We start from the raw sequence: 14,925 nt of genomic DNA on the forward strand, positions 1-14,925 counted from the left end.
TTATACACAAAATATATTCTCGCAAACTAAAAAGAAAACAAGACAATAGTTAGTATACATATAAAAATGACAAACAAATTCAATTAACTACAAATAACAATTTTCAAAAGACATAAACATATTGAATAATATTCTCATATTTTTTTACTAAACCAGCCACATGTCTGTAATTAGTTTTCTAGGGTAGGTGTATGTAACTAGTTTTCTAAGTTTTGCTAATACTGAAACTTGAAGTAGTAGGTAAATATATTTTCATATTTTTTTTTTGTAGTTTTAAAAAAATAATGAGTAAATCACTTGTACATAATCATTTCAAGTAGACAGTGTAGTTAAAATGTATGAGTTAAACTTCAATGATAAATTATAAAAACTAGTATAAGTTAACACCCTAAAAACAACAATCGAAGAATCAGGTAGTCGTCAAACTACTACTACGACTAATAATACATGATCAAACGCAAGAAAAACGCAAAGATGCCGAATAAAATGCATATATATATGTTTTTTAAGCAGGGCAGGTGTGTGACTATTTTTCTGACTTTGCTCCTACTGGAAGAACTAGGAGTAGGTAAATAATATTCTTATGTTTTTTTTATTTGTAAAAAAAATTAATTAGTAAATCACTCCTACATAATCCCTTCAAGTAGACCGTGTAGTTAAAATATGTATCAGATAAACTTTAAGGATAAATTATAAAAATTAGTATTAGTTAAAACTCTAAAAACTAATTTTTTAAGTAGTTAAAATCAACATGTATCATTAAAACGATAACCTAAACAGTTAAAAAAATTGTAAATAAACTATAAAAACGGTTAGAACAATTGTAAATAAACTAATCTTTGTTCATGTCTGTCCATATTAGGATCACGGTGAAGATGGAACGGTAGCGGCGAAGATAAGAACTATAACTGCGAAGATTGAACGATTTGCAATAGCGAACTCTTCAAAATTGCGATAAAGGGTGAAGATCGCGGTAAAAGTTTAACTAATTGCGATGAAAATTGAGGTCGGACAACGTGGGTGAAGATAGGAAAAGATTTAGGGTTAAGTAGAGATAGGACTTTTAAATAGAGAATGTTTTTATTTTATTTTATTTTTATGAAAAAATATGGTCCATTATATATATAAATATATATTATATATATATATATATATATATATATATATATATATATATATATATATATATATATATATATATATATATATATATATATATATTTTGTAAAAAAATATAACATATATTGAATTTTTTTTTTAAAATTGACATATCCCTCCAACATTGTAAATAAAATTAATATTTTTTCATTAAAATAATGGTATGCTACGTAAATAAACTTAAATAATACCAATAATAAAAATATATCAAAATCACATTAAAACATTATTATTCCATGGGTTGTACTCCACATTATATAACAATAAAAAAGTAATAATTTTAGCATGACTTTTATATTAAATATTTATTTTTAATATTAAAATTAATATAATATATCATATAATTAAATATATTATATATGATATATTTGTATTTCTTTTAATATTATAATTTATTATAATTAAAAAAATTCTATAACTAAATTAAATCATAAATAATATTTTTATTTGTTTTATTACAACTAATTAATAATATTTAAACTAAATAAATATAACAAATAAAAGGTTATATTATAATTAATTTTATATATTAATTAAAATTACAATAGTTGTTAAATATAATAATTAAAATATTAAATTTTAATGATACAACAATTTATAATACTAAATACATTTAAAAAATAATAATATAAAAAAATTGAACACATTTTATTTTTATTAATTAAAGCATAAAATAAAGTTAAGTATTCTAGCTAATATCACCCAGATTACAGGGTCCCATGACCAAATCCTAACGATTAAAAAAAATGACCAAAACCCTCTCTTAAGGACTCTCACTTCCCATTTTAAGAGATCTTTTTACTACCATACCATACCACACCACCCAACACCGTTTTAAGAGAACTTTTCACTACAATCACACCCAGTTTTAAGGAATTTTTTATACCTGTTTAGTTTCAAAGAATCAACACGAGGCATCCCTGACTCGTCTCTGATAGACTACTGGTCAAATAAGAAAAATCCGCCCCAAACAGTTCGGATCACAGGACGAATTATAAATGTATCCTTGTACATTAAACTAAACAACAATAATCTATAACTTATACTTTTTCCAATAACAAACGAAACCGTATCTATGACTAGATTTATGTAAAAAATAAATAAGATGAATTATTGTTTGTATGGCCTCAAAATCATTTGAAAAGTTGAATAGATTATTAATGAACTATATATAGTTTGTTCATTATAACATAATCCTAGGATTATAAACATTACAACAAGCAAATAAGGATACAAAATATTCAACTGAGATTTTACATTCTTGATTAAAATTAATACCTCATGTCTACGACATTCTATCTTGGGGCGGGTCTATGCCACTTCTGCCCTCATCTATAAGAGCCAAGTTTAGCATCTCACTACAGAATTGATCATCAGGTTTTAGCCACAATGCCTGACATTATTAAACAAGATAATTTTATTAATTAATAGAAGAAACACCTAAGAAAGTTAAATAAATCAAATTGAATTGTCACTATTTCCAAGAAACACCTAACAAAGTTGAATGTACTTACTTTATGATAACAAGTAATTGCTGCAGAATAATTATCCTACATAAAAAGGGTCAAAATCATGAGCAACAATGTATTAATAACTTTTAAATACAATATTAGCCCAAAATTAGAACTTAAGAAATAAATAGGATTTCTTAACAGGAACAATACTAAATTTATCATTGATCTTGTGGTTATTTCTTAAATTTATCCATTACCTAATAATTTGTTGTTTATATATAATAAACGTTGGTAAAAGTTTACAAATTCTTAATAAAAATACATTGTTAAAACTGTAATGTGTCAACCACGTATACCAGTATACCATATGTGTTTGACACAATACCAAAATTTTATCACCGTTTTCTTATTAACGTCAATTTATCAAATTTGAGAACTTTTACTAACATTATGTATATCAACAGATTTTTAGAACATGGATAAATTGAGTATTCTTCCCATTTCTTAACAGTTCTATTCAGTGGCAGGCCCAAAATTTGAGTGATTAGATGCGTTAGGAACCCAAAAAACACATCATCAAACGAGCCCCAAAAAGGATAAAATAGAAAGTGGTACCTGCAAATGGTATGTATATGCTAGACCTGCATATGAACTCAAACTTTTGGTTGAAAGAGCAAGTGCTTTGTCATAGTATGTAATTGCTTCTTCATACCTCCTGGTAACAAAGATAGCAGCTCATGATGACATCTTTAGAGTAAGATGTACAAATTCTGAATAGATATTACAAAATCTAGCCATATGGAAAACAATGTTTTTAGTAAATTTCTCTATGTGGTTGAAAAATCACCAATTTTTTTGAGAAACATTATTTGGTAGGCTTGTCATTCTCATAATTTTCCTTAATTATGATAAATCATAATCCCATAACCTCACTTAAACCTATTCTATATATCTAGAAAATAAATAAAGGAATAAAACGAAAACAAGACATACTTCAATTTTCTTAATGCATGGGCCAAATTAACCAGCGTTGGTTCCCACATTTCAGTTAATGGGGATGGAGCATGCTCCAGTGTTCTTTCAAACCACCTCACAGACTTTCTATACCTGTAATATAGAACACTAGACATTATAAATAAATAAAAAAGTAACAAGCAGAGGCTCGACATAATAATAATCTGTTGTTGGCACCTTCCCATCAATCACAACATTCGAACCTTGTAACTAACTAACTAACAAGAGGAAGAGAGTACATATTGACATTGTTATATCAACATGAAGTATCCTTACTCTTTCATATGATAGGAGACAACACCAAGTTCATTATATACAAGGGGATCTGAATTGCATATCCTCTTTGCCTGCATGAAAAACTGATACACTGTCTTGTTAAAACCATGATATAAAAACTTATCAGAATAAACTATTCTCAGCAAAAACATTCAATCACAGATCAAATAAAAAATAAAAAATAAAAAACCAGATAAATGTGGTAAAGAAAAGTTATACGCAAGAACCAATATGTAACACAATATAAATTAGCATGGACGGTCAAGATTCACCTTCTAGAAAGATTAGTGGTTAGAAGTTGTTCGGTGGTTAGTATATACACTATAAATCGAGGTTGGATGAAATCAGAAGACTTTTGGTTATCTCATGTAAGGGCTTGTCCTTTCTTATCTCTTTCTTTGAATCTACTCTTCTTTTTCGTGTACCAATATTGAGTCATTTCCATAGTACAATGTAGCTTCTCTAAGAAATATTAGAACAAGCCACAAAATAACCCAAGAAGAATTACCTAATCAAGGTGTTCAAATTTCAATCAGATAACTTACATCTGCAATACTATCTCAACCAAACACAAATTCAGAAATTTATACAGTTTCTCACCAGATCGACGTTAGTGACTTTATAGCATATATTATATTCTACATACTCCTTAATATACTAAAGAACAACACACAAGTCACATGTAAGCTGAAAGAAGCAACAAAAGTATAATGCTCACAATTTCACTTGTAGATGCTGTTTTGTAGATAAGTGTATGACTACCACTTTAACATGTTCTTAATTTACACATCAGTCAAACAAAAGAAACAGATTGAAAAAGTCAACGGATGAAGAAATTACCTGCTCTGCAAGTTTGAAGCTATGTGTCCTCATATATTCCATCCCGATGTATAAAGTTGGCAAATGGCACCTAGTAGATTTAAAGAATGTTCAAATACAAAGACCTTGACGCTGAATTAAATCAAAGACCTAGATTATGAATAAACCAAAGATATTCATATAGCAACAAAGGTTCCTAACTAGCTTCTTGATGTAAACTAGCCTATTTGATGGACTCCAACTTGGTCATGCCTATTTGGAAACATTTGGATCAGGATATGAAGCCGGATCCAGATAACAAACCGTTAATAAATTTCTCGATTTGTGTGTCACTAAGTTTTGTTTCTAAACATGATCTCATTTGGATAATCATCCAAATCCAAATGAGATATCTCACACAAAAAAGTGGTTCCAAAGATAGTTTTAACGGTTTCTTATCTGGACGAGATTCGGAAACAGAAAGTTCCAAATGATCCAAGAACATAGTTATTTTTCCTTCCCTAGAAATCCTGACAGAGATCTAAAGAAGTAGCAAAGATTCCAACCTCCCGAACTGAATTAGTAATATGAAACAACTTAGGTAAAAGAAAATTTCTATAGTAGAATCCCAAAAAATGGTTAGTGTCAATATCGAGAGAGGGTGAACATTTGCATAACATAAGGAATTACCCCGGAAATAAACGAGCAGCAGTTCGATAGGCTGACATGGCTTGATCACCTTCTTCTTGAGCAGCATATGCATTCCCACAGCCTATCCAGGCTGGTGGAAATGTTACATCAAAAGTTGTAGCCTTGCTGTCAATTTAACAGTTCACTTATTCCAGTAAATTAAGGGGGAAATAATAGAGAAATATACAAGAAGCGATGAATGCTACAAGCGACATCAAGAAGAAGTGCAACAATCATTATCACTAGAGACAGAAATGAAGCTGAACTGCAGCCTTGTATGACAGTTTATAGGGCCTACATGAACAAAGACATCATATTCCATTCATATAAAGAAGCAAACAAGAACACAGAAAAATACTTAAGAAGAAGATTGAAAACCACAAAATAGAACATGGAGCTGAAATACAACCAGAAACTCCCATAATTCCATCCAACTTGGTGCTTGAAGTAGAGAAAATGGAATTCTACATGGTATAATCTTGGAGAAAACATATGTCAAAAAAACTGATGGAGGAGCATCTCAAGTAAGAGTATGGTCCAGATATATTTTATGATGATACAACTGCTCTGAAGTTCTCTTCACTACAAAAACAGAAATAATAGTCCAATTGTAGCCCAATACAGGCATTACTTTCAATATGCTTACTTGTGCGATTCAGATAACAATAACATCTGGCCTCTTGTGAATAGAGAAACCATGAAAAATGAATACAATTACTAAGAGGTTTAGTGTCTCCTGTAACCAAATCATTCTTATAAAAGGTATCATTATTGTATTAACTGAATTACTTGAATCAATTATTATTACCTGAAATGGCGGCGTGATTGATCATACTTCTTGATACAATAATAATAGCAGCCAACTGCAAACCATGATAAGGCCCTGAAATTTCCAAAAGGCAGCTAAAACAAATTAAATTGATGTCATTCTAATCTACAATATATTACCAGATAAATAATACAGCTAGGCTGCTGCAACTTATTGAGTATGTTCTACTGATCTCATCACCAGAACAGAGCCTAGAGAAATCGTAGCAGATGAATTCCTAAAAGATGAATAACAGAGAAGGAAAAAAGAAACTAATAGCACAGTTCGTGCTGCAATTGAGCAATAAAGTTATTACATGTCCTTTGTCTGGTTAATTCAATAGATCAAGAGACCTGACATAGAATATTCTTTAATCGTGAAACCTTTTACTTAACATAAGATGTTTTTCTTCTTTTTGTTTTTTCCAGGAAGACAGCAGGAGCACATCCTAGGCATGTTGATCTTATTAATCCAAATATCTTGTACTAATCCAGCTCCACACCCTCTAATTTATGAACTTTACCAAGTCTAACAAATATACTTCTTAAGAAATAGGAAGCGAAGAATAAGAAGATAAATATTTATGGAGTTCCGGATAACAGTACTTTCATGTATTTGTCATCACAAACTACCTCATCAAATGAAAATAATAAACTCAAAACAGGAAAGAATTATGAAGATTTCAGGGGTCAATTGAGGTTTTTCATGATGTATGTTGTCAATCAGTATTAAGGTCTTGTGAGGATCTACAGCTAAATCCACCCTAACAACTCAGAATCACTATGTATGTATCATTTCCATAATTAATCTACTATAGATCTTCATCAGCTTTCCATAACTCTGTCTTTGCCTTACATTTAGTAGTTCTATAAGACGCACATCAGATTTCCATATATGGATTTTGATTTTTGAGGAAAGAAATTTTGTATCTCTCCTCATGAAGTCAATTGCTAAATGCTAACTACTTTGAATCAAAAGTTAGTGAGTAGATAAAAGTAAAAGGCCATAAAACAAGCTTACTTTTGAGGGTAATCCTTCACCAAATTGCATGACATAAGATAGAGTTCATTTGAATGTCCAAGCTCCATAGCAGCTGCCAGATGCACAAGAGTAGCTTTCAGATGGAAGGGGTCCTTTTCAAGCAACCTGGAATATACAACTTACAACTGTTGGTATACGAAGCACTGTAAAAAGTATCTTGAATAATCTAGTTCCGAAATTTTGCCAACTCACAATGACGTCAGTTCAAAGCATTTATGGTACTCGCCACACTGATGGTAATAATCCGCTTTGCATGCCAAGAGATCAGTATTGTTCTTCAATGTACATAAGAAAGATTGTTTTGATGGTTTAACATTAGAATCTTCTTCTTCTAGGTCTCTGAACTTGGCTTCTACAGAAGTTTCTTTATCATACTACAGCATAAACAAAACAAAATTACTAGCCAGTAACAGAATTATTACAAATGGAAACTAAATTATGTATGCTTACTTTCTTTAACAAACAAGAATAGAATGAGGCAATCCACCCATCTTCAGGAGAAAAAGAAAGTGATGAAAGCAAGTCTTCTTCTGTCTTTCCATACAAGAGAAAAATTGTCTATCAGGTAAATATACAGTTGTTTAGTCTAGTTGTGTAGATATAGTAAAAGGATTGCCAAAGTAACTTGCAGATAAAGGTCCATTGTAAATAACTTTTTTTATTTTTCCGTAATGATTGTTTTCACAATTCATCCCTCACTCTTCACATAGTAAGAACAATGTTATGACCCAACATTGATATCTTGGTCACAACAAATAAACATGCAATCATCCAAAGTCATCACCTTCCTCACATGTAAGCATGTGATTCTCAATAAGACGATCCAGTGCCTGAAAGATAAGCAAACAAAAATGCTGCATAAGGGGAAACACTAAATCACTCCAATACAGAAAGCTGAAAGAAGCAAATGAAAAAATAAGAAAAATCCTTAGCCTAAATGGTAAAAAATAATCAAGGACGGAAAAAAAATCCTCAAAACAAAAAAAAAAATCATCAATTTTTTTTATCGGCTTGATACATTACTATATGTGCGTTTATCAAATAGAAATGTCCCACGGCATAACTAATAGCAATGTACTACAGTCTACAAGTTAACTTGTTTCACTCTTGCTAGTGTAGTTCTTTACTTTTACATGTATTTGTATCGGAATTTATCCTATCAAATATATGAGAAAATTTATTCAGCAATCTCTCCTCTATCTCAAATTATTCACTATATTTATACATCTATATTTCTGGAGCTATGATAAATATATAAAACATTAAACATCTAAACAAAATTAGCGAATACAAAACACTATGGAAACAAAATGACAAACCCAATTCGTACCTCATAACATAAAGGATCAGCTTTGATAGCAGCTTTGTACCTTGAAATGAGATGATGATTGAAGTAAATGAGTTTTTTTCAAATAATATATACAATTCAAAATTGGAAAAGAACTTATCAACTCAATGGAAAATATGGATAAACATATACATAACGGTTCAAGTATATGAAGGCGGCAACAAATTTATGTAACTTACCATTGCCTGGCATGAGCACGATTTTCCAGTGCTTCACATGCCTTGCCTCTCAGGAAACATATAGCTGAAGAAATCTGTGACAATAAATATAAGCATTTGAGTATTGATTTTTTTTAGTCAAGAATGTGCATAATGATTATCAAACATAAACACTTAAACTATATATCAGAAGAGTTAAGCTAAGCAGTGTAATGAAATAACTTTGCACAAATGAGAATAACACAAATACAATTAGACTTTACATTAATTTCACGGTCTTCGCCTTCTTTATCAAGATACAATATGTTAAAGTCTTTGGTGTCACTAACATTCCCATTGTCATCAACTTTAGCCTCTCCAAGCATTAGCAAACACTGGTCCCATTCCTTCAATTCTTCCTGGACAAATATATATTGGTTTAGAAACGGGGGAGTTGCATAATATAAAACTGTAAACAATTATAAGAATCCATTAATTAGACAACCAGTAAGTTGTTAATAATAACTTGTATTACTTTCAGAAAAGAATCTCCATGATTGCCGAAGTAAGTATATCACAGTGTTCTCTTAATATCAATCTAGCTAATTAAGAATAGATAGTCACAATTCAACCACCGATTAATTTTATTTACTATGGATTTCATAATCTCAAGACACTCGATTATTAACTTTGAATTACGACTGAGAATCATGAGTTGAAAGAACATTGCGGCAAATAAGACTGGATTAACTTATATGAGGAGTTCAATGAGAGAAGAAACTAACAAGGCATTTAGCGGCAAGATAACGGAAGCGGAGGTCGCGAAGGACGATCTGAGATGCGTTGAGAAGGTGGAAAGCACGACGGTAATGGCGGCCGAGGAAGAGAGCTTGTGCCTGCATGTAGATATCTGCGGGATCGGAAGTGAAGGCAGCGACCTTGTCTGCGAAGAAGATTGCCGAAGAGTAGAGATGCTTGCTGACGCAATCCCTAACTACGCCTCTCAACTTCTCTATTTGTTCTTCCCTCATGTTGACCTCTCTTCCTCTTCCTGCAAGCAATTTTGCTTTGGGGGAGAAATGGGATTGAAAAGAGCGGGAGAAATGCGAGAAGAAGAAGAAGTGAGGACTGAGGAGTTGATTTTCTCTTCGCTGACTCTTTTCTATACCTATGTAAGGCCTGAATTCAAAGTCCAAACATAAGGGATTTTAATTGGGCCACATATTGGACCTAATTAACTTCTATGTTTGAACCTTGACTTGAGCCCTATTTAACCTATTTTTTTTATTCCCCATTTTTACTATTTTAGATTTAAAAAAAAAGGGATTTTAAAGGTATGCTCAATTAAAAAATAAAAATAAAAATAAAAAAGTCTTTTTTAAAAAACAAAATAAAAATCAAGACATTTTAAGTGGAATTCTCTCCTATTTCGACTTCCCCGTAGCCTCCGGTAACACTCGAGACAGCAATGGAGAGTTTGTGAAACCATTTGTCTAAGGGTAACATTTTCCTAACATTACCATTATAAAAAAAATATATATGTAATTTTTTTTATTATTAAAATTTAATATAATTCTACTTTTATGATTTTTTTTACTTTTCTTCTATTTGATTACGTAATTTTATGTTAATTGAACATAAGGTGGTCGGTACTCGGTGGTATAGTATGCCGTAATTTTTTTATCTGTACTTTATACTGTACTGAAAGTTTTGATATAAAAAAATCAATATGTTTATCGTACCTTAATTTTAGTACAGTATCGATATATACTGTTTCATAACGAAAAAATATATATTTAGTTACACAAAAAAAACAATTCAGTGTGGTTATTACAAAAATGTTAGACAAAACTAAAAATTAAAGACACCTATCATAAAAAAAATTTTGTAAGAATCCAACATTTTTAGAAATTACCAATGTTAAAAATTAAATTTAGTTAAAAAAAAAAAATTATAGTTAACGTGAATAAACATAAATATAGTCTTTAAGTGAGAATAAAGTAAAGTCGGAGGAGGGAAATCTAGAACCGTCTTCAATCATAATGTTTGCAAGAATCTAATTTCTGAAATAAAATTAAAGCATAATTATTTGTATTTAATTAGTCATTATTTATTTATTTATAAGAATTATATATATTTTATTTATAGCTATTATTTTGATATTTCGGTATATACCAATATATCAAAAATTTGAAAATCTCATACATTTGTCGTATCAATAATTTTAGTACTATATCTTACATTTTGATATTTTACGAAATGGTAGTTTCGATATACTAATAATATCGATAATTTTTTTTGACCTAATTGAATATTTTCGCGTTTATAAAAATTATCTTTAATAAAAAAAATGTATCCTCTCTCAAATATATATATATATATATATACTCTAGCATGGTATAAAAAAAATTGTCTTAGCATATCAAGTTTAGTTTTTTTTGTTGCCTCCATCAATTACTAGTCATTGGTTTGGTTAGGAGGATTGTGTGTATTATTTCAATAAAAGTAACATAGTTCAATTGGTATATTAATATAATATAATAATGATATTATATTATCTAATAATATATTATAATATCTCTCCTCAAACTCAAAATGGACAACTTGAAGTTGAAGATAAGATTGTGAAATGTTGATTTTATGTTTTTCAAATTTGATAAACTCGTGAGTGTTAAAATTCATCAAATTACAAGATGACAGTTTGTTCACTGATAAACCAACTAATAAGGTATAATCACATGGGCATGGACTACTTGGGTGACATAACGACTGAAGAACTCTGAGATTACTCGTGAGTGTTGAAATACATCCAACAACAGACACTAGTAGAAAAAGAGGTATCAGTAAGGGCGAAAACCGTTACTGAAAGCATCAAATGTCTTTACTGAAATATATCTGTAACGGCAAATAAAATCGTTACCAATCGTTACAAAAACATACGTTACAGAAACTTCACAGGTATCAATAACGGCTTTACTAATAAACCAAAGGTAGAATCTAATGAGCGTTGAATGTCGGGGTGAAACAACAACTAAAAGAACTCAGGTGTTACTCGTGAACATTAAAATCAATTCAAGAATAGAATGACATTGTGCTGACTAAATAACCGGCAAAGAATCACATATAATTAAATTAAGACCAATAAAAATATGAACATTGACTATTAGGGTAAAATAACAATTAGTAAAAAATTCTCAAAGGATATGGTAGGCGAAGAACATCAATATAAATATTTAAAATATATATATAATTAAAAAAATATAATAATAATTTTATAAGAGCCTTTTATCAATGGCTAGAGTAATCATTGATGGAGACAACGAAAAACTATGACTTTTATCTGTGAAAGACTAACAACAGTGGAAAGAATCAAGGGTTACAAGGATATTCCGGACTCGATGCCTTTTGTGTGTTGATGAAGAAGAAACCATGGATCATCTTTTTGGAAAATATATCTTTACATCTGTGAGTTTGAGCGATTTTTCAAATCCATGAGGTTTCTTAATTTTCTAGTGGAATGAAGAGGTAAGAAATGTTGTTCCTTATACAAGACAAATTTGAAAATTGTCTATGATGCAGCGTATTCTATCTTGATGGAGTCATCATGTGAGTTGTGGAACAATAGACTAGGTCACATTAGTGAAAAATGGCTTAATGTTTTGATCAAGAGGAATGAGTTGCTGAATCTCAAGGATGCTCATCTTGAAAGTTTTGAGCATTACTTGAAGGGTAAGAAGAATAGATTCTCCTTTAGTAATTCGAATGTGGAATTGAAAAAGAATGTCCTTGAGCTAGTCCATACAAATATTTGGTCTTATGAAGATTAAATCCATAGGTGGTACTTCTTATTTTGCAAATTACGTATATGATGCATCTAAGAAGGTTTAGGCATATGTTATAAAGTCCAAGGATGAGGTTACAACAAGGTTCGAGGTCTTTCATAAGTTGATTGAAAGAGAGATAAACAAGAAATTATTGAGGGTGCAGTTAGATAATGGGGAAGAGTACATAGGCTCATTTAATTATTATTGCAAAGAGCATGGTATTCGAGATGAACAGACTATGCCCAAGACTCCCAACAAAATGGAGTGGTAGAGAGGATGAACAAATAATGTTGGAATGGATAGGAGTATTCTCTCTCATGCCAGGTTGGCTAAGCATTTCTAGGCTAAAGCCATGAGCACTGCAGTGTATGTGATCAACCATTCTCCCTCCAATCCATTGAATAATAAGTGTGTAAAAAACGTCTAGTCAGGTAAAGATGTTAGTTATGACTATTTATGTGTTTTTGGTTGTAGAGATTTTGTGCATGTTCCAAAAAATGAGAGATATAAGCTAGATGTAAAAACCATACAATGCATATTTTTAGGTTATGGTGATACAAGTGTTATGACCCAATTGATAAGAAGGTTTTGAAAAGCCAAGATGTGGTATTCCTTGAAGATATTACTTTTGAAGATGGTGATAAGTTTGATGCGCGCATATGTAATCTTCCTGGTCTTGAGTTGTCTCATGATGTTGAGGAGACAATTCCACATGTATCTTCAGACTCAAATAGTGATGATGATGTTCCTAAGCGTCAAGTTATAAACCATGGAAATGATATAGAAGCTGATCTTGGTGATAATATTGAGGTTGTTTTGAAGTTCAACAAGAATATGGAAATCAACATAATCAACAAACAGAGGTACTTAAGAGGTATACTAGAGAGAAAAGATCGAGTTCTAAGTACTCACTATAGAGTATGTCCTTCTAACTAATTTTGGGGAGCCTGTATGTTATAAGGAGGCTCTCGAAGATGCTCACAAGAAAGAATGGATAGCTGACATGGATGAAGAGATGAAGTCATTGCTGAAAATAGCACATATGAACTGGTGGAGAGACCAAACAACATAAAAGTATTATAAAATAAATAGGTGTACAAGATCAAGCAAGAGGGTGATGATACAAGGCAAGATACAATGCTAGGTTGGTTGTCAAAGGTTTTAGATAAAGGCATGGAATCAATTATGATGAGATTTTATCACTGATAGTGAAGATGACTTACATCCGGGTGGTGTTAAGTCTAGCTGCTTGTATGAATCTTGAGGTTGAACAGCTTGATGTCAATGCTACATTTCTCCAAGATGATTTGGATGAAGATGTTTATATGGAGCACCCTGAAGGTTACAATAAGAAAGGTAAGAAAAAAAAGGTGTACAAATTTGTCAAAAGTCTGTACAGTTTGAAGCAAACACCAATGCAGTGGTATCTTAAGTTTGAGTCGTTCATGACTATCCATGGGTACATGAAGACGTCTATAGATTATTATGACTTTGTGCAAAAATTTGATTCTAATGATTTTATTATACTTCTTCTATGTGTTGATGACATGTTGATTGTAGGAAGAAATAATCTCAAGATTGCCAAATTGAAAAAGGATTTTGCCAAGTCTTTTGAGATGAAAGATTTGGGTCAAGCAAGACAAATTCTTGGAATGCATTTCATTCTTGATCGGGTGAAGAAAAAGGCTATGGTTGTCTCAAGAAAGATATATGAACTCGTGGAGAGACCAAATAACATAAAAGTATTAAAAAATAAATGGGTGTACAAGATCAAGCAAGAGGGTGATGATAGCAAGTCAAGATACAAGGCTAGGTTGGTTGCCAAAGGTTTTGGATAGAGGAATGAAATCGATTATGATGAGATTTTTTTCACCAGTAGTGAAGATGACTTCCATCCGGGTGGTGTTAGGTATAACTTCTTGTATGGATCTTGAGGTTGAACAACTTTATGTCAATACTGCATTTCTCCACGATGATTTGGATGAAGATGTTTATATGGAGCACACTGAAAGTTACAATAAGAAAGGTAAGGAAAGAAAGGTGTGCAAATTTGTCAAAAGTCTGTACGGTTTGAATCAAGCATCAATGCAGTGGTATCTTAAGTTTGAGTCGTTCATGATCATCCATGGGTAAATGAAGACGTCTATAAATTATTGTGTCTTTGTATAAAAATTTGCTTCTAATGATTTTATTATACTTCTTCTATATGTTGATGACATTTTGATTGTAGGAAGAGATAAGCTCAAGATTGCCAAGTTGAAAAAGGGTTTAGCCAAGTCTTTTGAGATGAACGATTTGGGTCAAGCAAGAAAAATTCTTGGAATGCATGTCATTCGCGATCGGGTGAAGAAAATGTTATGGTTGTCTCAAGAAAGAT

The 14,925-nt window shown here is 31.1% G+C and overlaps 1 protein-coding gene across 2 annotated transcripts; it reads right to left on the reverse strand.

The window, feature by feature from the left end:
• Positions 1-2,293: 2,293 nt before the first annotated feature.
• Positions 2,294-9,866, reverse strand: LOC124910429 (anaphase-promoting complex subunit 6). 2 transcript variants are annotated; one of them, XM_047451069.1, is made up of 16 exons: positions 9,510-9,866; positions 9,009-9,143; positions 8,767-8,840; positions 8,570-8,609; positions 8,024-8,069; positions 7,690-7,769; positions 7,432-7,613; positions 7,219-7,344; positions 6,199-6,273; positions 5,391-5,516; positions 4,743-4,812; positions 3,903-3,985; positions 3,606-3,719; positions 3,228-3,327; positions 2,673-2,708; positions 2,294-2,551 (listed from the first exon to the last, which is right to left on the reverse strand). In XM_047451069.1, the coding sequence occupies exons 1-16, from the start codon at positions 9,753-9,755 to the stop codon at positions 2,444-2,446; spliced, it is 1,641 nt and encodes a 546-aa protein (XP_047307025.1). In that variant the 5' UTR covers positions 9,756-9,866; the 3' UTR covers positions 2,294-2,443. The 2 variants fall into 2 exon arrangements, with proteins under 2 accessions (XP_047307025.1, XP_047307026.1); XM_047451070.1 differs by lacking the exon at positions 9,510-9,866 and having other exon boundaries at positions 7,690-7,773.
• Positions 9,867-14,925: the final 5,059 nt, after the last annotated feature.

Source organism: Impatiens glandulifera, chromosome 7, assembly GCF_907164915.1.
Source record: "Impatiens glandulifera chromosome 7, dImpGla2.1, whole genome shotgun sequence".
Lineage (NCBI taxonomy): Eukaryota > Viridiplantae > Streptophyta > Magnoliopsida > Ericales > Balsaminaceae > Impatiens > Impatiens glandulifera.